We start from the raw sequence: 19,265 nt of genomic DNA, 5'->3' as shown, positions 1-19,265 counted from the left end.
AGAAAATGGCTGGAACCTGGCCACTTCAACCCACCTCTGGAGTGGCCACTCGAGGTGCCTCATTGCACTCGCTGTCAGTTGTGCTGCTTTCCGTGTCAGAGTCTGATTCGGAGCTGCTCTCTGACTCGCTGGAGCTGCCAGAACCCCCACTGGCTTGAACTGCAGGTGGGGGCTGGGGTGTGGCCAAGGGTGGGCTGGAAGAAAAAAAATGACATCATTCATTACTTCCTTCAGCCTCAAACCAGATGGAAACAGCCCAGTGCAACACAAGGGCCTATAATCCGTGAGCTATAGGCAGGGTGGAGTGTACCACCTTCATTTTATAGACCGGAAGGGTGGGCTCAGGAGGGACTGGCCCAGTGTCAGAGTTTGACTAGAACACACCCGTGTGCTTGCAATCTCCTTGGCTTCCCAGCTCAGTGTAGTTCCCTCCCAGGAAAGCCGTGCCACCCTCAATCCACACGAAAAGTTTAGGCCAAAGTGACACGTGTTATGAACACAAGATACAGAAGTGATTTAGATACTAATTGTTTCGTGGATCTACTTCCATTAAGATAATGTTTCAGCTTTTGTTACCATCTTTTTTGTATTTTTTTTTAAGAGAATTGAAGAGAAAAAACAATAGCAAAATGCCTACAACATAGACAAAAACAAAACAAAGCAAAAACAGTAAGAATGACACAGGGTTTTCTGTTGCCATCTTGTTCAAAGCTTCACAAGTCTGTCCAGGGGCTCTGATCCTAGCTAAACCCAGGACTGTATGGTCCTCTCCTCAATTTCAGGGGAGCCCAACCCTCATCTTAATTGGGGGAAACTGAGGCCAAGGGAAGAGGAGAGACTTGCTTCTGCCTCACAGCTAGTCAGAGAACCAAGGTTAGCACCTGGTACTGTGCATTCCCAGTGGCTGTGCAGAACACATCCCCTGCAAAGGGCCAGCATTCAGCCCCAAGGTGACAAGGGGTCTTCTGTTGCTCTTTGTTGGGTAGAGGAATAAGGAAATGAGAGAATGCACCTCTTTGCATCCTCCACCATAATTTTTTAAAAGTCTTTGTAAAACTCTTACTAGGAGGTATGATCCTAAGGGACCAACCATCTCTAATGATTGATTTTAAATTTGTAAAGCTGACCAAGCAAAGCATTTGGAAAGTGACACCATTTGCTACTTTGCCTTTATTGAGAATCAATACTCCTCTTTACCAATCGTTTGTTCTCTGTGCCCTGTAACAAATCAGCCTCAGCTGCTTAATAGCACGCTGGGGTATGTCAGCACCCTCTGTCCTTAGGCTCATTGTCGCTTTGGACTGAGTTCTTTTGCTTTCTCTCAGAAAATGGACGGGGAGGGTTCTAATTTCTGTCCCTTCAGCCCTGCCCACCTTTGCAATTTAGCTGAGCCCACAGCAGCAGGTGTGCTCGGGGCTGGCACATCTTCCCCGTCAGGCCAGGTCTGACCCACGTTTCTGGCTGGTCATCCATCTGGCCTGCCTGCTTCTCACACACAGCAGCAGGTTGTCAGGCTCTGCCACCTCACATTTTCCAAATCTGAGGCTTCAGTGGAGCCAGGAGAGCACAATCCGGTCTGTAGAGCTCACCTAGTTCCGTGGTCCTAACTTAAAATCTGAGGAGAGACTTGGCTGACTCCTCTACCCAAGACGTGGAAGGATGCACCTGTATTCCTTGCCTAAACCCGAAGGAATCCATGCCCCTCTCCAGGCAATCACTCCACAGGGCCTTTTATTCAGTGCTACAGTTCTCACCAGCTGGGTTGGAGCTGGACTCGGTTGCCGCTTGGGAGGGAATAAGATCCCTCCGAGGCCAGCATGGGCTCCTCATCCGTCACTATTCAGCACACAGGGCCTTGTGCCATCCATCCTTGAAGAACGATCCTTTAATCTTCCATATAGGCATTTTCTTTCATGGAGCAAAAGCTCATTTTAAAATGCTATCTCCTAAGTAAATGCTATCTGCAAGCACATTTCTCTCCCAAATATACCAAGAGCTTAGAGGAAAGCATGAAAAATAGGGGACTATATCTCCTGGGAACCTGTGTGTTTATTTCTCTAACAATAGAGGGAGGGCAGGAGAATTATAACTCGGGACTTTTATTTCCTTGCATTCTTTTGCAGATCTCTCTTTAAGGTCAGTATGACTCCAGATTTATGCAAAGTTCTCTTTAAATTGAGTCAAATGTTTTTATCTTTAGTTACAAAAGACTGATAGAACATATCTAAGTGAGACTAATCCAGAGATTAGGCTAACTTGGCCTCAATTTCCCTCAAGAAAATTTTCAGTTATAACACGGAGCATCTGCAGTATTGAGAATAGTGGGTGGTGGATTGAAGGATAAAATCTAATTTGGTTCCAAACTTATGATTTTCAAGTGAAAGCCTGTTTCCTGGTATTCTTCCACACCTATGCATTAATTTCTGGCTTCTTGTAAGAAGCTGGTCATGCTGATACTATCAAAGTAAAATAGAGTCTGGATTTACTTTAAAGTATTTTTTGGATAGAGTTCCCAGGTACTGGATTCTTTTTCAGCAAATTCTGTAAGAAATAAAACAATCCTTGGAATTACTCCCTCAAAACCAAATGCGTTGATGTGATGTACATAAAGCACAGATGTGTTATTTACCAAAACAAACTTTTTCCTCAGGCAAGTCAAACTACAAGTTTCATGGATTTAGCAAAAACTCTGCGTGGGGTGTGTGTGTGTCTGTGTACAAGTGTTCTTTATCCAAAAGCCATCTGGTGACAAATGCATTTTGGTATTTTGATTTTTTTAATCATAAAAGTTAATATAGTGACTATAACATATACATAAATATATGTATCCCCACAGTACTCCCTGTGATCTGTGGATGCACCCCTTAAAAAATTCATTCATATTTCTACATTAGCATTCACACAGTAAGAGGAGTAAACACTTTAAATAAATATCCCCACATCAGTTTAAGTCAAGTTTGTTATCAAACGAATCTGTCTGAAATTTATCTTGTCTGAAAAAATAGCACTTTTCAGAACTTTTTAAATTTCAGAATTGTGATGAAGAGAGTATGGAAATTGCTAGAAACCATGCATAAAAAACTGACCAAAAGCAGATATAGATATAAATATGAAATAAAGACTGTTTCCAGCAGAGCAGCATCCTTGATGGAGACCCAATGACACAAAGTTTGAAATTATTCTTCTTAAGAAGTTTTACAGCTAAGACTGTTGGTCTATTCCCTGGTAGCGACTCAGTGGTCAGTCAACACCAACAATGACCTGGTCATTCTCAGGAGATGAGAAGGGAAAGGATGTGGAGAAGTACATGAGCCTTTCATACCCTCACACAGGGACCTGGGGATGACGGAGAAGGTGGACCTAGAGGTCACTATGAAAACTCACACAGAGGGTAAAGACTTGGAAAGAATTGCTTTCTGTGGGCATGTGTGCAGCTGACAGTGGGGAGAGCCACCATTTGTGGAAGGGTATGACAGCTACTTAAATGAAAGCACAACTGCTCTCCCTAGCACCTTTTGAGGAGCTTCTATTCATCCACAGCTCATGGGCTTGCTGGATACTGGTTGTACCCAGTCCACTGAGCCACCTAAGCTACAAATCCGAGTTGAGGCCTCCCTTCCTGTGAGGTCACCTTGTGTATAGCTGGGACTGCTCCCACAGTGAGTACAAAACTGAATCATTTTCTTCACAAGCAAGACTACCATCATTATCAGGATAATTAGCCCAGGGCGATATCCTTGTCTAAAAGCCACTGCAGAACTTTCAAGTTCAAGGAAAAACATCAGACTATTTCACTTTCATTTCTTCACTGAAAACCGTTATCTGTTCAGCTAAATTTCTACTTCTGCCACATTGATTTTTATATGTCACTACTTTATTTTCCAAATGTATATTCAAGGGACTATGAGTGAAGCCAGCTCAGGCTGTACTTGATCCTGCCTAGGAGATGAAGAGCTAATGTGCAGTTTACACACTCTTCATTCTCCAAGACTGTACTAAAATTATTTTCCACACACCATTTTGCTCTCATATTTTAAGAAGCTGCTTTTAAAAAAGTGCTAGTGGTCCTAACAGAGATAATATGTGATACTAAAAACAATAACATTTAATATATGTTATCATCTGCTCTATAGTCTGTAGATATCAGAATTATACATTATAACTTCACCTCTATTGTAATCAGACTTCTCAAAGGACCCACATTTGTAATGGCTTCAAATGCTCAACCTTTTTAAAGCTCAGATTTACTACTGCGCTCATCAGATTGAGCCGTCTTTACTGAGTGGAGGGGACTCTGCTCTATTTCCAACTCAGTTCATTTGGCCTTCGTCGTCACAGGCCGGACTGAGGTCAAAGCAGCTGGCTTAAGAACACAATGACCCTAGGAGAAGAATCCAAGGCTGGGGAAGAGGATCAAAGAGCAGGCCATGGAAGAGAAATTTAAGGGCTTTAAAATGTCTTCTTCAGAAATGACCGGTCCTGATGTGGGGCTTGAGAGTATCAGGGGAAATGATGGGATAGTTCAAGTACTACAGTCTCTAGATGTCACAGTCTCCACGCTTATATTAGCCAAGCTTCTTCAGCAGCAATAGGATCAGTTCGGCCCACCCTAGGTAATGTGTTGGTACAATAAGCATAAAGAGTATGGGGCCATAGTGAAGGAAGCGTGACTGCTGTGACGGACTATTTTGGAGTGCAGAGGGAGTGGGCATACATAATGATAATCTTCAAACAATCTGACATTCTGTCCTATGGAAAAGGGAGTGGGCTTGTTTTGAGCACCTTCCAAGGTAAATATAAGACCACAGAGTTCAAGATCTAATCAGGAAGATTTCACCTCAACAACAGAGGAAACTTTTTGAAATCTACACCAGGGAAAAATGCAATGCCCTGTAGGCCGGTGAGCCTGCATATTAGGTGACTGGCTAGCTAACCGACCATAAAGACTGTGGCAGAGGGATTCCTGTTGTGTGTTTGAAGTGGGCTTTGATGACCTTTATGGTATCTTCACCTCAAAGATCACAATCCTTATGAAACTGAAGTGTATAGCAGAGTCTAAGGAAGGCTGTTTATGAAGCTTAGGGGGATTTGGGAAACCATTTGTGCAATTTAGTCTGCTCCTTAAGGGAAATCTGAAATGCCCTGCTCTCAACACTTTATCAGTCACAGGGCTTGTGGGTAAACTTTGGAGGACCAAAACTGCATTTCCATAGGGTCGAATTTTTTTGTAAGTCAGACTTTTTCACTAATTCAGATTAACAGCCTCTAGAAAGCCAAACATCTGCATCAGTGCTATTTGAGTTTAATTCTAATTTAAGTGTAAATTCTTGTCTCAGGAGATAAACACAGATGATGAATTGGCCATTCTGCTCAATCAAGCTGTGTGGGCATCAAAAAAGGAAAGGTTACAGAATGGGTAATGGCTTTGTAGTGGGAAACGTGCATGAGAAGAGCCGTCAGGCAAGTGCATGGGGTATTGATATTGGCAGCACATTTTCTGAGGCCCAGAACTTGCCAAAGACATGTAGCACGAGACATTTTAGGGCAGAGTCCTGCATTAAACCCTTGCCTTTCGTTGAGACTAGTACAAATTTCATCCACATGACCCTTTTTCAGTTTTATAAGGATCAAATGTCTGTCTACCAGATGATTTGAAACAGTTTTACATTTGAGTTCATAATTAAGTTGTAAAGGGATGGCCCTGGGGCAAAGAAATCAACATCCACAGACGATCTTACCTCTCTCTTCCTCCCACCTTTTCCTTTCTGAACTCTGGATTCCAGAGCTGAAGTAACACATTTGCCTGGCCGTGCTAGGCCGCTAGAGGTGGACATTCTGAACACTGACGCCAGCGAGTGGGGAGAAGCTGCTTTAGTTTGCATCAGTATTTGTGTAATCTGGTATCTCTTCCACCCGAAACATCCATTTGGCCCATTTGGCCAATGAAAGTTTGTCAAAAAAACTAGCAATAAGGAATGAAAGCAAAAGCATGATACTGAAAATAGATAAAAGCAGCGTGGCTTAGGTAGAAAGGAGGGATGAGGGGAGAGTGAGGGACCAGTGTCCCCAGCAGTTTGTCCTCCTCCCTGGGATGGTTCCTAAGCACAGTTTAAAAGCAAAATAAGGGGCTGGGGATTTAGCTCACCGGCAAAGCGCCTGCCTGGCAAGCGCAAGGTCGTGAGTTCGGTTCCTGGTACCGGAGAAAAACCAAAAAAAAAAAAAAAAAAAAGCAAAATAAGATATATCTCGAAACTATCACGAACAACTCAAAATCAAGTATGTTCAGTGGGAATGCTCTGATGCTATCATTATCCAGTTGTGATAAGGCCACACTCTAACATAGCTTCAAGGAGACAATTTGTTTAACATGTATTCTTAGGGTATTTGAAAAAGGATCTGTTGAGTTTACTTGCAGAGTAATGAGGAGACCCATACCTACTATTCATATTCATGTCCTGGGAAAGGTTAACATACATGACACTGTTGAAAGCCCTGAGTGACTGAAGAAGAGATCTGTGGTTGCAGAATAATGACTGACCCAACGTGTCTACACACTAATCCCTGGGACCTATGAATATGTCACTTTCCATAGCAGAAGAGATTTTGTAGATACAAATAAAGGACCTTGAGGTGGGGAGATCAGCCTGTATTTTCCAGGTAGGCCCAATGTAATCACAGGGGCCCTGGAAAGTAAAAGAGAGAGGCAAGGCAAGAGACCAGCAGATGGGATGTGAGACAGCCTCAGCGTGCTTTGAAGGCGGAGGGAAAGGACCAAATTCCAAGGAATGTGATAGCCTTTAGCAGCTGAGAATTACCCTGCATTTATTGCCAGTAAGAATATAAGAGGGTTGGGTCCTACAACCACAAGAAACTGAATTCTGCCAATAACTCAAATGAACAGGAAATTATTTCAATCTTGGGGCCTTCAAAAAGGAATGCTGCTGACATCTATGTCTGATTTCTGACCTCCAAAACTCTCAGATAAAAGATTTGTAAGGCTTGAAACCACTAAGTTGGAGGAAATTTGTTATGATAATGATAGAAAGTTAACACAAGATCCACATAATTAAAATTTTGAGCACAGCAGCTTATCCCTGAATACATGTTCTCTTGTTTATAAAATTTAGTTCTCTTTCAAAGAAGTCCAAAGAGATCAAAAAAGTCCAAGCACATCCTGGGAAAGGAAGATTGTGGGCCAGGTGATATACTGAGAAGCACAGCCCAGGGTCAGGAAGATGCTAGGAGATTATGTCACCATGCACAAGGTTATTGTGCCCGAGAAGCTGTAAGCCATCTTTTGAGAACTTTCATAACTGGAAACAACTGGCTCCTCATAATTTTTGATCACTAGAATTGAGTGCCTACATCTTCTAATTTACCTGATGCCTCTTCTGTTCTAAGGTGATAATAATGAGTGGTTCTAGCAAAGGCTTCCTGTATTACACCGCACCCACAATCAACCAGGACTTCATTTTGAAGGACACCGACCACGTAGGCTCTTCTTTTTCTGCCTGCACTCGTTTTCAGTCCATCTCACAAATCTAAATCGCTGCATTTGTCCTCCCAGGTTTAAACAGGTGGCCTTAAAGACAATGGAACTGAATGTCAGAGGATCTGATCTGGTTTTGAATGTCACCTTGGAAAATTGACGGTTGTATAGACTTATGCTAGCACTCAGCTTCCTTATCTATAAAGGGGAGAATATATCACAAAGATTTTTAAGTGGACAAGATGAGGTCATTCAGGTTAGAGAACTTTACTAACCAGTGCTTGTCAAACTTTACTATGAGGAAGAATCACCCAGAGATCTTATTAGTGTGCAAATTCTAATTAAGTAGGCCTGGGGCAGCACTGGAGTTCTGCATTTCTAATATGATCTTGGTCATGCAGGGACTCCTGGTGGACCCCAGTGAGAACAGGAAGGCTAACGTCTACAGAGGGGTACTCAGATGTAAGATGGAGGGAGAAAAGGAAGCTGTAAATTATGAATTTGAAACTAAAGATTGAAACCAATTTTGACATGAACTGTGGGTTTTATTTTCCCATAATTATTCTGTCCTCCTTCAGCAACAGAGAAAATTGACTGCCTTGTGCCATTTTTCATCTAATCTGGTAAAATTTAAGCTTCTGTATGCAATTGCTCCTGAAGAGTTCTTATACCTCTGATAAGATACCCTGTGATAAGCAGGGACTTGAGTTGGAGGCCGCCTGGCCTGTACTAATAATTCACTTATGCATGTTTCCTTCCTGCCCGCTATGCCCTGTGGATCGTGTCCTTCAGAGTGCTTTACCACTGTTACTGCCAGTAGCACAGGCATCCATGAACATCTTTGAGACACAGAGCATGAATGACAGTAGCAGTGCTAGTCAGAGCCACTATTATTGAGGGTTCACTGTGTGCCAGGAACTGGGATGCAAAGCATTTTCCCTGCAGTGTCTCTCTGAGTCTGTACAGCAATCTTGTGACTTAGATACCCTACCTATTTGCATTCCACAGGTGAGAACACTCAGACCTTGCAGCCCATAATGATGAGTTAAAAATAGTTTTAAGGATACAATGGGATAAAGTTCAATAGGCGGTTTCAAAGAAAGAAGTGAAATGTATTTGGGATCAACCTCACCAGGGTACTGGTGGGATGGCTCTGTGGAGGATGCCAATAAAGCTGGCCAGTGCTGCCTAATGAACCACTGAGTCCAGATACGGTCACAATTTACATGTGGGAGACTATATTGATATTTTATTTTCTCTAGAAATAATTTTACAGCCATATGAATGTTTGTGCCATCAGACAGACTGATACAATCAAACAGCCAAATAGAAGCACTGAGAGACACATAGACCATCAAGTGTTTCTGTACCTTTGCCTATAAAGTTCAATTTTAAAGTTGGGAGCAAGGGAAGCAAGTGGATGTGAATTCTGAACCCATGAACCCTGTCAGAAAATGAATGATTGATTGGCAGCTGACATTCATAAGAAACCTCAAAGGGCCAGTGGGCCAAGAATCTGCACAAGGCCAAAACCTTCCAATAAAGAATTACATCAGTCACAAATCCTGGGAAGAGTAGGGTTTAGACTTTGACTGGGAGACTTAAATGCAGGAATAGCCCACTGCCTATGCAGAACTGGGTGGGGCCCAAATGCTTATCCAGAGAGCCCCTGTAGGTGCTAGGCTGCATTCCATTGGGAAGTACAAAGTGTGTTGAGGCAAGCTGAAGTATTCCTGGAGATAGGCTCAGAGTGGCCAACCACCGGCCTCTCCGCTTTTCCCTGCTTGATGTCTTCTTTCCCATTGCCCATCATGCTTAGATTTGCTGCTCCATTTTTGAACATGGGCATCCCTCTATCGCTTTCTAGACTACATTTCTTCCAGGGTGTTTCTTAACGTCAGTCTCCTTATCAGTACTGTCTGCTCTCCTTCATGTCTCATCTGTTACCAGATACCTCACAGACACTTGATTTAGAAGGTAAGCTTCTAAGGCCAGAGGCTGTATTAACTATATACTCTGTAAAATGCTTGGTGTGCTTAAGACACCCTAGAGAAAAGCCACAAAGACGTCTTTTCTCTAGATCTCTGGGAGAACGTTCCCCAGAGGCATCTTCTATCTGTGGGTAGGCACTTAACCTTCCTTTTGCCCGGTGCCCTTATGGTCCTAACAGAATACTGTCATCACTGAATCAACAAAACCAGAACACTGACTTTTTAAGTGTAGGGCACTTGACACTTTTCTAGCAATTTCACTCCCATGACCTTGCCATTTGTGTCAAGGGACTTGATTACCATAAGAACACAGAGAAGCAGAAGGAGAAGGTATCCATCTGCTTTACCAATGAAGCTCTGGGGACTCTTAGCCAAGGTCATGTGTCTAGGATCTGGTGGTTGTGGTGCCAGGATCGTCAGTAGGCTACTATGGTTGTTGCCTACCCATCAAGTCTGGCCCGAGAAAAAGAAAACAATCAGGAATGTACACGATTTCTAAGGTAAAACTCATGGTTTCCTTACTGAATGTGTCTTCAGAGTCACGTCTTCAATATATTGTAAACATAATCATTAAAATCTAAATGAATGGCAAAAACTGCAACTTGGCAACATTGCTGTGTCTAACCTTAGCAAGTGGAAGAGGCAGTAGTTCAAAATATCACCATGAGAAGTAGATGCTGCACAGAGAACCCTTCAGGGTGGTACCCAGACCAGGCCATAGGTTCTTCGTTGGAGAAAGTATTGCTGAAAGATGTGTCAACACTTGCTGGTTGCACTTTTTCAGTACTAGAAACTTTCTTTTAGCTTCAGTAATTAGGCTTAGAAATCCTTCCGTCCACAAAGAGTGGCTGCTAAACACCAGCAACCACCTACTTGCCCACTACCTGTTGAATATTGGATCTTCTCTCCAAGCTCTCCTCAACCACACTTCCCATTGGACTATAAGCTCTGGCTTCTGTTGCCCCTGACCTCTGTGATGATGTATTGCATCATGAGATGTCTTGATATAGGAATTTACAGTGACTTCCTGGAAGACAGATGCACTTTGCAAGATTTTCGGAGGTCTCTTTCCATCACCACCCTACTTGCCTTCAGTCTAATTTTCTCCCATTCCCAGCACTCCTGCCATCTGTGGCTGCCCCCTGCTCCCACAATGCCTCTGTGCCTCTGTGTCAGGGCTTCGCTCTGCCTTCAGTGACACTTTTCCCCCTTCTTCTGCTTGATTAAATCTTTATTTTTCAAGTACAAATTCTAATAACATGAGGCCTCTCCTCCAATGGCTGATTCTCACAGGTATCTCCCTGTTCTGATATCTTTTTGCTAACTGCATCGCAGTTGATTACTCAGTTATTTCCAATTATTTTACTTAATCGTGCTAACTTGCACAGCTAAATTGTACATTCCTTGATGGCAGGGACCAGATTGTAAAGTCAGGTTGTGTACCCCATGGCCATTGGCATAATAAATTGTATGCAATTTTCTTGTTATTAAAAATCCTCCAGATGGCCTTACAGTGTGTGGAGGGCATAACACAGGACAAAGTTACCTGGTAAAGAACAATATTTGACTATGAAATGTCTAAGCATTGCTGATTATTAACAGAAGTAAATACTTCAGCTAGTTTACCAAGTGTGAAAAAACTCTGGAGCATATGTTAGTTAAATTGATGAAAATAGTTAAGCAAACAGGTTGCCTAATGAAGGATCTATAACCTGTCAAGTGGCTTTATGGATTTTGGCCCACCACAGTGTCCAACTTCTTCTGCTTCAATTCCTTACACAAAGTGCAACTAATTTGGATGGCTATTCTTTTTCTTATACAACTGGTATTTAGAGCATCAAGTGTTGGTGTGTTACACAGTGTGTATGCATGCATCAACATGAGAAATAAATGGCAATGGTATGCCTTTTACTAAAATGAGTGCTGCATCCAAACAGACCTTCCTATTTTTAATTAAAACAATTGTTCTTTTATTCCAATTTGTGTCAAACGTTAACTACTCTCATCATATTTTGCTTTTTGTTTTTGTTTTTGTTTTCCAGTAGCAGCAATCGAACTCACAACCTTGCACTTGCCAGGCAGGCGCTGGGCCGCTGAGCTAAATCCCCAGCCCCCTCTCATCATATTTTGATACATGAACCAACCCCCTCTAAGCCTTGCCTGATAGTAACTCCCTCTATAGTTGATAATTTTTCCAGTGACATAATTAATTTACTCATAGGAGAAAAAACTGTTCAATCAATTTGGGATTAAATACGAGCTTGCAGGACTTTCACAAAAGATAGAACTCGGTCTCCTGGCCTACATGCATTGCTAATTGTAACACACGCACATTAAGAACAAGAAGATGTTTCCTTTTCCTGATAAATGAGCCTGAAAATCTTCCTCAGTGTTTACTATAAATCACAAAGACCATTAATAAACAGACAGGAAAACCTGACAGTTTCTACAGGAATTCACTCCTATCCTTTGCCTAAGACTATCAATGTCATATTTAAAGCTGACATCTTAAATCTTCAATACAGAAGCCCTCTAATTCAAAAAGCCTGGCTATTTTAAACAGAATTTCCTACACCTGTTATTTTGAATGACAGCAAAAGAAATACTGGAGATATAGTCCCTTAACAGAAACTGCCTAAAAATCTTACTTTCCAGCTATGAGTCTCCCTTCTCACCAATACTAAATTGAAGGAGATCCAGTGCAAATGACAGAAGACTGAACCATACTTTCCCCATATTTGAAGAGTTCCTTTGATCTTGCACCTACTCGCCTTTGACACCAAGAGGAAAAGTGTGTTCAAGGCCAAAAATAATAAGATAGCTATGTACAGGCAGCCTCATTCAACAATGACTCTTGTGTGTGGAATGGCAGGGCTAACACATGAATCTTGATCAGCAGCAACAGGAACGACAATCCTGCATTACAAATGAACACAGAGCCAATTAAAAGCTGACCTGGAAAGAAATGGAAATAAAAATTGGCATTTCACAAAGAGCTACTAGGACCTGTGATAATGAAAAACCTGCTAGTAGTAATAAGGTCAGCGTGTTTGGCTTTGTTATTAAGAGGAATTTTGTCATGCAGAGGAATTTGACAATTTAGCATTTCCAAGGAAGGAAGAATTTAGAATAGAAAGGATTAGAATTAGGCAATTAAAATACCTTCTGTGCTTAAGTAAATTATGTTTGTGTTCCACTCCATCAGGAAATTATGAGAATCTACATTTTCTGAAGCTAACTTCACATTCTCTTTCAGTAAATCAACAATAAATCACAAAGATACAGAGGCCTCACCAGCTAAGTCAAAACAAATGCACATTTTAGGGATGATAGACAAGGCTTTCATAACTTGAATAGGTGCAGTTTAACTGTCCTAAGCAAGAAAGATACGCTCCCTCGCAGACATACAAGACATGTACTTTTAGAGGGAATTGAGTGTATTTCTAGCCTAGCAGTATCATTATCAAAAATTCCGGTGCTATTTCTTTGAGTTGTACACTGCTCTATCTTCATATGGATAAAATGTAGATATATAACTCTTGCATTGGGAACTTAGACAAAAAAACTGGCAGAGGAATATTTTCCAAAATATAAATGTGCAGGATAGCTAGGATAATTGTACTAATATCTGTTGGTTTATTGAAAGGAACTGTTAATATGTAATTGTTTGATAAATCTTACATGCCTATATCTGGTTATCTGTACAACCATTTTGAAGATAACATTATGTAATATAACAACCACTGTTAATATCCTATCACTTTGTTTTGAAATTCTGTATCATTTTTATTGTTCTCTATGCTGTTTTACATATTTATTTTTGTTATTTTGCTGTTTTCTTTTCTCTTTAAAATGAAAAACAAAATTTATATGTACATACAATGATAGCTGGGATAGTTGTATTGCTGATGTCTGTGGTTTATTGAAAGGAACAGTCAATGCTTAAAATTTTCTTTTTCTTGACCAATTTTGCATGCTTGAATCTGGTAATCAGAATGACTGACCTGAAAACAACACTATGCACTATAACAGCCATCGCTGAACTCCTACCATCTTGCATGGTGAAGCTCTGCATCATTTCCAATTTTTTTAAATTACTTGCTACTGTCTTTGATTGTTCAGTCTTACATTCTTACGTCTGGTGGACTGTGCAACTTCACTGAAGATAACAGTATGTAATGTAGCAACCATTGTTAATTCCTGTTATTTTATTTTGAGGTCATGTATCTTTTTGTTGTTTTTGTATTGTTTTGATTTTGTCTTCATTGTTGTTTTGTTAGTTTTTTATCTTTAGAATAAAAAGAAATACAAATGTTACTTTTGACTATAATCATATTTCAGTGTATATGTTAGACAAGTATGCCTCAATTCAATATGATCGAATGAGAATGTGTACTTATGCATGCTATGTATGCCTGTGCTAGTGAATATATGCAAGTACGTATGTATATGTATAAGCACGTATGCATGTTTCCATCTGATTATGAGTGTGTATACATTTAATAGCTAAGATCCAACATGGCTAATTGGAAGAGAAAAAAAATAATTTCAGCACTAAATAAAATGGCTGGCTAAGAAGTAAGAATGATATTGGAAGAAGGCCTTCCCCTTCTGATGAGGGGTATACTTGTAATTTCAAAATAATGCTATTTGTTGACTAAAGGTAGAAATGTTGACTTCTGTACCACATATGGAGCAATTAGCCATTTAATAAAAATGACATTCCTGCTAGCCAATGCTTATTTTAACCTCCGTATGTGTTCTACACATGTCTTACTAGCATGTACATATGAAAGTCATCTATTTGAGTCAAACGTTGCCAACATTTTCAATTGCATACACAAATATTAGTATCAAAATAACAATATACGAAGGTCAAAAATCTGAAAAGAATTGAAATGGTGATTATTTTTCTACTTGTTGGACATGGCTCACTGAACATCTAAATGAAATGTCCACATTTTAAATTAGTAATGGAGCTTCTGTTGGGTTGGTAGAATGAGAAATATATTTATGAAGAATCAACTTACTCTTTTAGTAATATAGATAATCTAGACTATATCTAGTATAGATGATCTCTAATCTTTTCAGTACATTTTTATCTTGTTAAGAAAAATGAGAAAGCCCGGAATTCCTTTCCCCCTTCCTCTTTCTTCTTTCCAATCTCTTTCTGGTATCTTTCTAGTAAAAGTCTCATTATTCAATATAATAATGTGCATTTTAATCATCCTTTAGTTTTGCGTTATGTTATGAAACGACTTGGGGAATTCCATGTTTAGAGTTGTTGCCCTCCTTATGAATTATTGGCGTCATTATAAAGGGAGAAGATTTTTTTCTTCAAATCTCTTCTCAGTGTCTTTCATGTATCTAATAGGATAATTCTATGCAAAAGTAATAAGCAGAGACAATTATTTAAAAGGTTTTAATATCTGTATTTGAAATAGGTCTTATTTAACTTCATTCTGGAATGAACAGGAGGAAAGAATCTAACCACCTGTAATTTACATGTTATTAATGTTGCTACATAAGGGCAAGAAAGGGCATGGCATCAACAGAAACATAAAGAGATTTTAATCAATGTTCCCCTTGCTGTGTTCTTTCTTTAGAGATTGCATCTTTGGGAGGTGGGCCTGTGTTAATTGTGTTTCCAAACTGTACACAGCTCTACAACGGGAGACCAAAGCAACTTTTGCTCTGTGATTTTACTTTCCTTTAATCCGATTCTTTATACACTGGTTTATTCATTTATTGGTCTGATGGTTTTTATGAGTTGTGATTCAACATAGGTTCTTTTCTAGTATTGTGTTTTATAAAGATATGGAGAATGTAATATAAGTCTGATACAGTTATGGTTATGTGCTGCACAAGACAATACTGTAAATATAAGGAGTGTCTGAAAAGCTGCTTGGGAAAATGATCTTAATATACACGGCAGTGTGAAAATGTAAGAGGAATCTATAATGACAACGAAGATTAGCCATTTGCTCTCTAACCTTATTTACAGAAGCAATCAGAGGTATTCAGGTCGAGTTAATGACCCTGTCTCCAATTAATTCAATTGTCTACAAACAACACTGGTGCAGTGGCTGTCTCCAAGTCTGCCACACAGTCTCAGAGGGAATACATAAGACTCCATTAAAAGTGACAATAATAATACATTTATTACCGAAACACTATTGTATTATAAATAAATTCCTCATGTTAAATTATGCTCCACGCTTTAGCAGAAATTCAATTACTGAAATAATAAAAAGACGGTGTATTTGCCAAGTGCTTGGACTATAATTTGGCTGCTGAGTTACCAGTGGTTGGCTGTTGTGCAATTTTTTTCCTTCATAGACTATTTCTTTTGAATAAATGCCAGACTTTTTCATACAAATTTTATGAACAAGTTGCAAAATGAAATTTTGAGCTTTTGAATCCAATTATGAAAGACATAACTAAATCTATTATTGAAAAAAAATTTCTAGTAAGCCCTTTCTGCCGTTGTTCAGAACTGTCTGGTAATTGAGGTAAGCACAGGTGCTCCTCATTATGGACCATTGTGCACCATCTGAATTCTGGGAACTGTGGAATTCAGATGGTTTAAGCTCTGTTTGTGTGAATAACAAACAGGCCTGATTCTGCACTTGTTTGTACAAGCTTGTACACAGCTCATTTGGGACTTTGAAGACACCTGCTTACCCTTTTGAAGCCAAAACAGTATCATTTATGTTCTGGCTATCCTTTCGATGACAATTTTGCAAAAGAAACATATTTTTGTGCTCTCCCTTCATTCCCACCATCTCTTCCACCACATAGTAATTCCAACATACCCTTGTCTTTGGTGATAGGAAAATTAGGTGAATAAAGCTGCTGCAATTATCCAATGACAAGAGTCTACACAAAGCTGTAAGACAGAGGAGCAGGGAAAAACAAACCATCCCTTCCCGTGGGAAGATGTCTCTGACAAACCAATAGTCTAAAGTGGAATGAGGGTGTGTGTGCGTGTGTGTGTGTGTGTGTGTGTGTGTGTGTGTGTTTAGGACTAGGAGATTTTCATTCTTTTGTTTTTTGCTAACCTAGGTTTTCACATTGTCTTTCTAATGTCTTGTCCCATCATTTTTAGGTGGGTCATTGGGAAGCAGAATACCTTATGTCACACAGACTTGTTTCCAGCTTCAGAATGCAAAGGAAAAACCACTCACAACCACAGCCTTCCTCCCATTCCATGGGGCTCTGGCCCTAGCCAGCAGCCATCAACTGAGCTGGGTTGCTGGAGTAGGAGGGGGGCTGTACTGTGGTCCCAAACTTCTGAGTAATGTCACAATTAACCCAAATATTCCAGCCCTGCAGTAGCTTCTGAGTGCTCCTAATAACTTTACTTATTCTACACTTTTTTAAAATTTTCTCTGGTATTACTGGAAGTCCTACCTACAGTAAAGAGAACATTTCATAAACACACAGCAAAGAAGCAGTAGTTCTGTTGCAGAGAAAAAAACAAATATGTATTACCCCAACCCAACTCCAGCTCTAGGAGCCGACCCTCCCACAGTGACTAACATACAAAGGGACATTCTAAAATCGTACATTTGGGACTCCTTATGGTGGTTGTGTGACTTCCTATGAACTCAGGAAGGAAAGTGAAAGTATAAAGATGGCAAAAAGCAACAGAAGAAATTATCGATGCAATGTTGATGGTTGGAAAGATCTACTAGAAAACACCCCCATCTACCCAAGGTGTTTATAGAACCTAAAATATAATTCTTCCAGTTTAGCAAACATTTGATCTCCAGGATCCTAAGGAAATCTGTAAAGGTATAATGCAATATTATTCAGTGCACTGCCAACTGGACACTTGGTTACAGTTCTATTTACCTTGTCTATCAGGTGAAGCTAATAAAGCCAACCAAAGGGGAGATCAGCCAAAGTGAGTTCCCATATGTCAGATATTAAATATGACTAATATGGTTTGACAGTGCTTCACAGAAGGTATATTGGAGTCTTACCTTTTCCCTTATAATTATCAGAGAAAGTGCAAGGTAAAGCTCAACAGGAATATAAATAATTTGGAAACCCTCATAGACAATGTGTCTCATTTGCACTTTAAAAAAGGTGGCCTGCAGACCTTATGTACTTTTAAGATTTATCTGAAAGATACATGAAGAAGACTTCCAGCCAAAAAATGTACATATTTAATGGAATTAGATCTCTAGGCAAGAAAATGTCAAAAGAAAAGGCAAAATATTAAAGTGACTGAGAAGTGCTCCTTTTCACAGCTTTCCTGCTTTGATAAATATCTTCTGGGATGTCATTTACTAGCAAATCATGATTTTACAAAATGAAAAAAAAGCAGGGTAAAAAATATACTCTATTGTTGAAGTAAGCTGCTGTTTTCACATTTCTCTCTGAATTCTGCTTTTGTCAGTCAGAGATCTTCATGCTTGCTTTTAGATCTGTCTTTTTATCATTCTTATTTAAAACATGGAGATTATTGTGAAATACTCAATTTGCAGGAGGGACATAGCTAGGAGCTGTGCATCCTATGTCTTCATCCTCTTTCTAGCCTCTCAACGGAGGCGATTTCACATCAAACTGAAGATTACGGAGCTGGAGAACTGCTGAGAGCTGCAGTAATGTCTGGAATATGGTGATACCATAGGAACTCATCCATGACAGCAGCAAGCAACAACTGCATTGCCTCTGAAAATGAGCTATTGGTATGGAGAAGGATGGTGGGAATATGAAGTTTCAGCTCGGAATCACATGAAAATGTCCAGATTTGTGTGTGTGTGTTTGTGTGTGTGTGTGTGTGTGTGTGTGTGTAATCTCCAAATGACAATTATTTATTATTAGCCTATCACTAAGCTGAAAATAATGAAAAAGAAAGCCCTTATATATGTGTATTTTCAAAATAAGTTATGTTCCTATCTTTTCTGATTTTTTTTTTTGTACCAGGAATTGAATTCAGGACCTTGCACTTACCAGGCAGGCACTTGTGTCAATGAGCTCTATCCCCGATCCTGTCTTCTGATTTTGATAAGTGCACATAAGACCTAACAAGACAGATCTATTTGAGAACAAATGCTAATTTTTTTTTTTCTTATTGAGAAAAGGTCTCACTTTTGTAGTTCAGGCTGGCTCTGAACTCTCTATGTAGCCCAGGCTGGCCTCAGACTCGCAGTGATCCTCCTGCCTCAACCTCTCGAGTGCTAGGATTACAGGCATGTGACATCACGCCTGGTGAAATGCTAAAATATTTAAATACATGTTTTCATAAAATTATTGTCAGACTTTTCTGTGCCTTTCTGTGACAACTGGAAATGTGTAATACTTAATAATTACTCTTCAGTTAATAGCGATGATAATAGTGATGATGATAATGGTGATATCTACTGCTTATTAGGCTCACACTGTGCCAGGTAATATAACTACTTTCCATGAAATCTCAGCCCTCTGACTAGGCCTACAATGTTCAGATTGTTATTACCCTCATTTTACACATGAGAAAATGGAAGTCTGAAGAGGCTAAGCAACTTGCCTAAAGATTTGAATGAGAGCTTTTCTGATAATAAAAGTTTTGAACTTTTACTACTATGTTCTATTGAATTGACTTGGGATTAATTCTGATATGTAATTTAGAGAAAACATCCATCACTCTTATTCAAGTTTCTGCTTTGGTAAATAGCAACTCTTACGAAGCAGATGGCTTTCGAATAGCCATTTCATAGTACGATAGCAGAAGCATATTTTCACAGAATCATACAACTATAGAGTTTATTGGACATTCATTAATCCATTTCCTT

At 39.8% G+C, this 19,265-nt stretch overlaps 1 protein-coding gene across 1 annotated transcript in view; it reads right to left on the bottom strand.

Annotated features, from left to right (window-relative positions):
• The window catches only part of Aff2 (AF4/FMR2 family, member 2), a 484,709-nt gene that overhangs the window by 41,916 nt on the left and 423,528 nt on the right, over positions 1-19,265 (bottom strand). Inside the window, exon 9 of the mRNA XM_005406396.1 lies at positions 35-194. Coding sequence (XP_005406453.1) covers positions 35-194 — 160 coding nt within the window. The remainder of the gene's footprint in view (positions 1-34; positions 195-19,265) is intronic.

This window comes from Chinchilla lanigera, unplaced genomic scaffold (assembly GCF_000276665.1).
Source record: "Chinchilla lanigera isolate Chin_1 unplaced genomic scaffold, ChiLan1.0 scaffold00097, whole genome shotgun sequence".
Taxonomy (NCBI): Eukaryota; Metazoa; Chordata; class Mammalia; order Rodentia; family Chinchillidae; genus Chinchilla; species Chinchilla lanigera.
The sequence above is the reverse complement of the archived record's forward strand: the minus strand, read 5'-3'. Positions and strand labels throughout refer to the sequence as shown.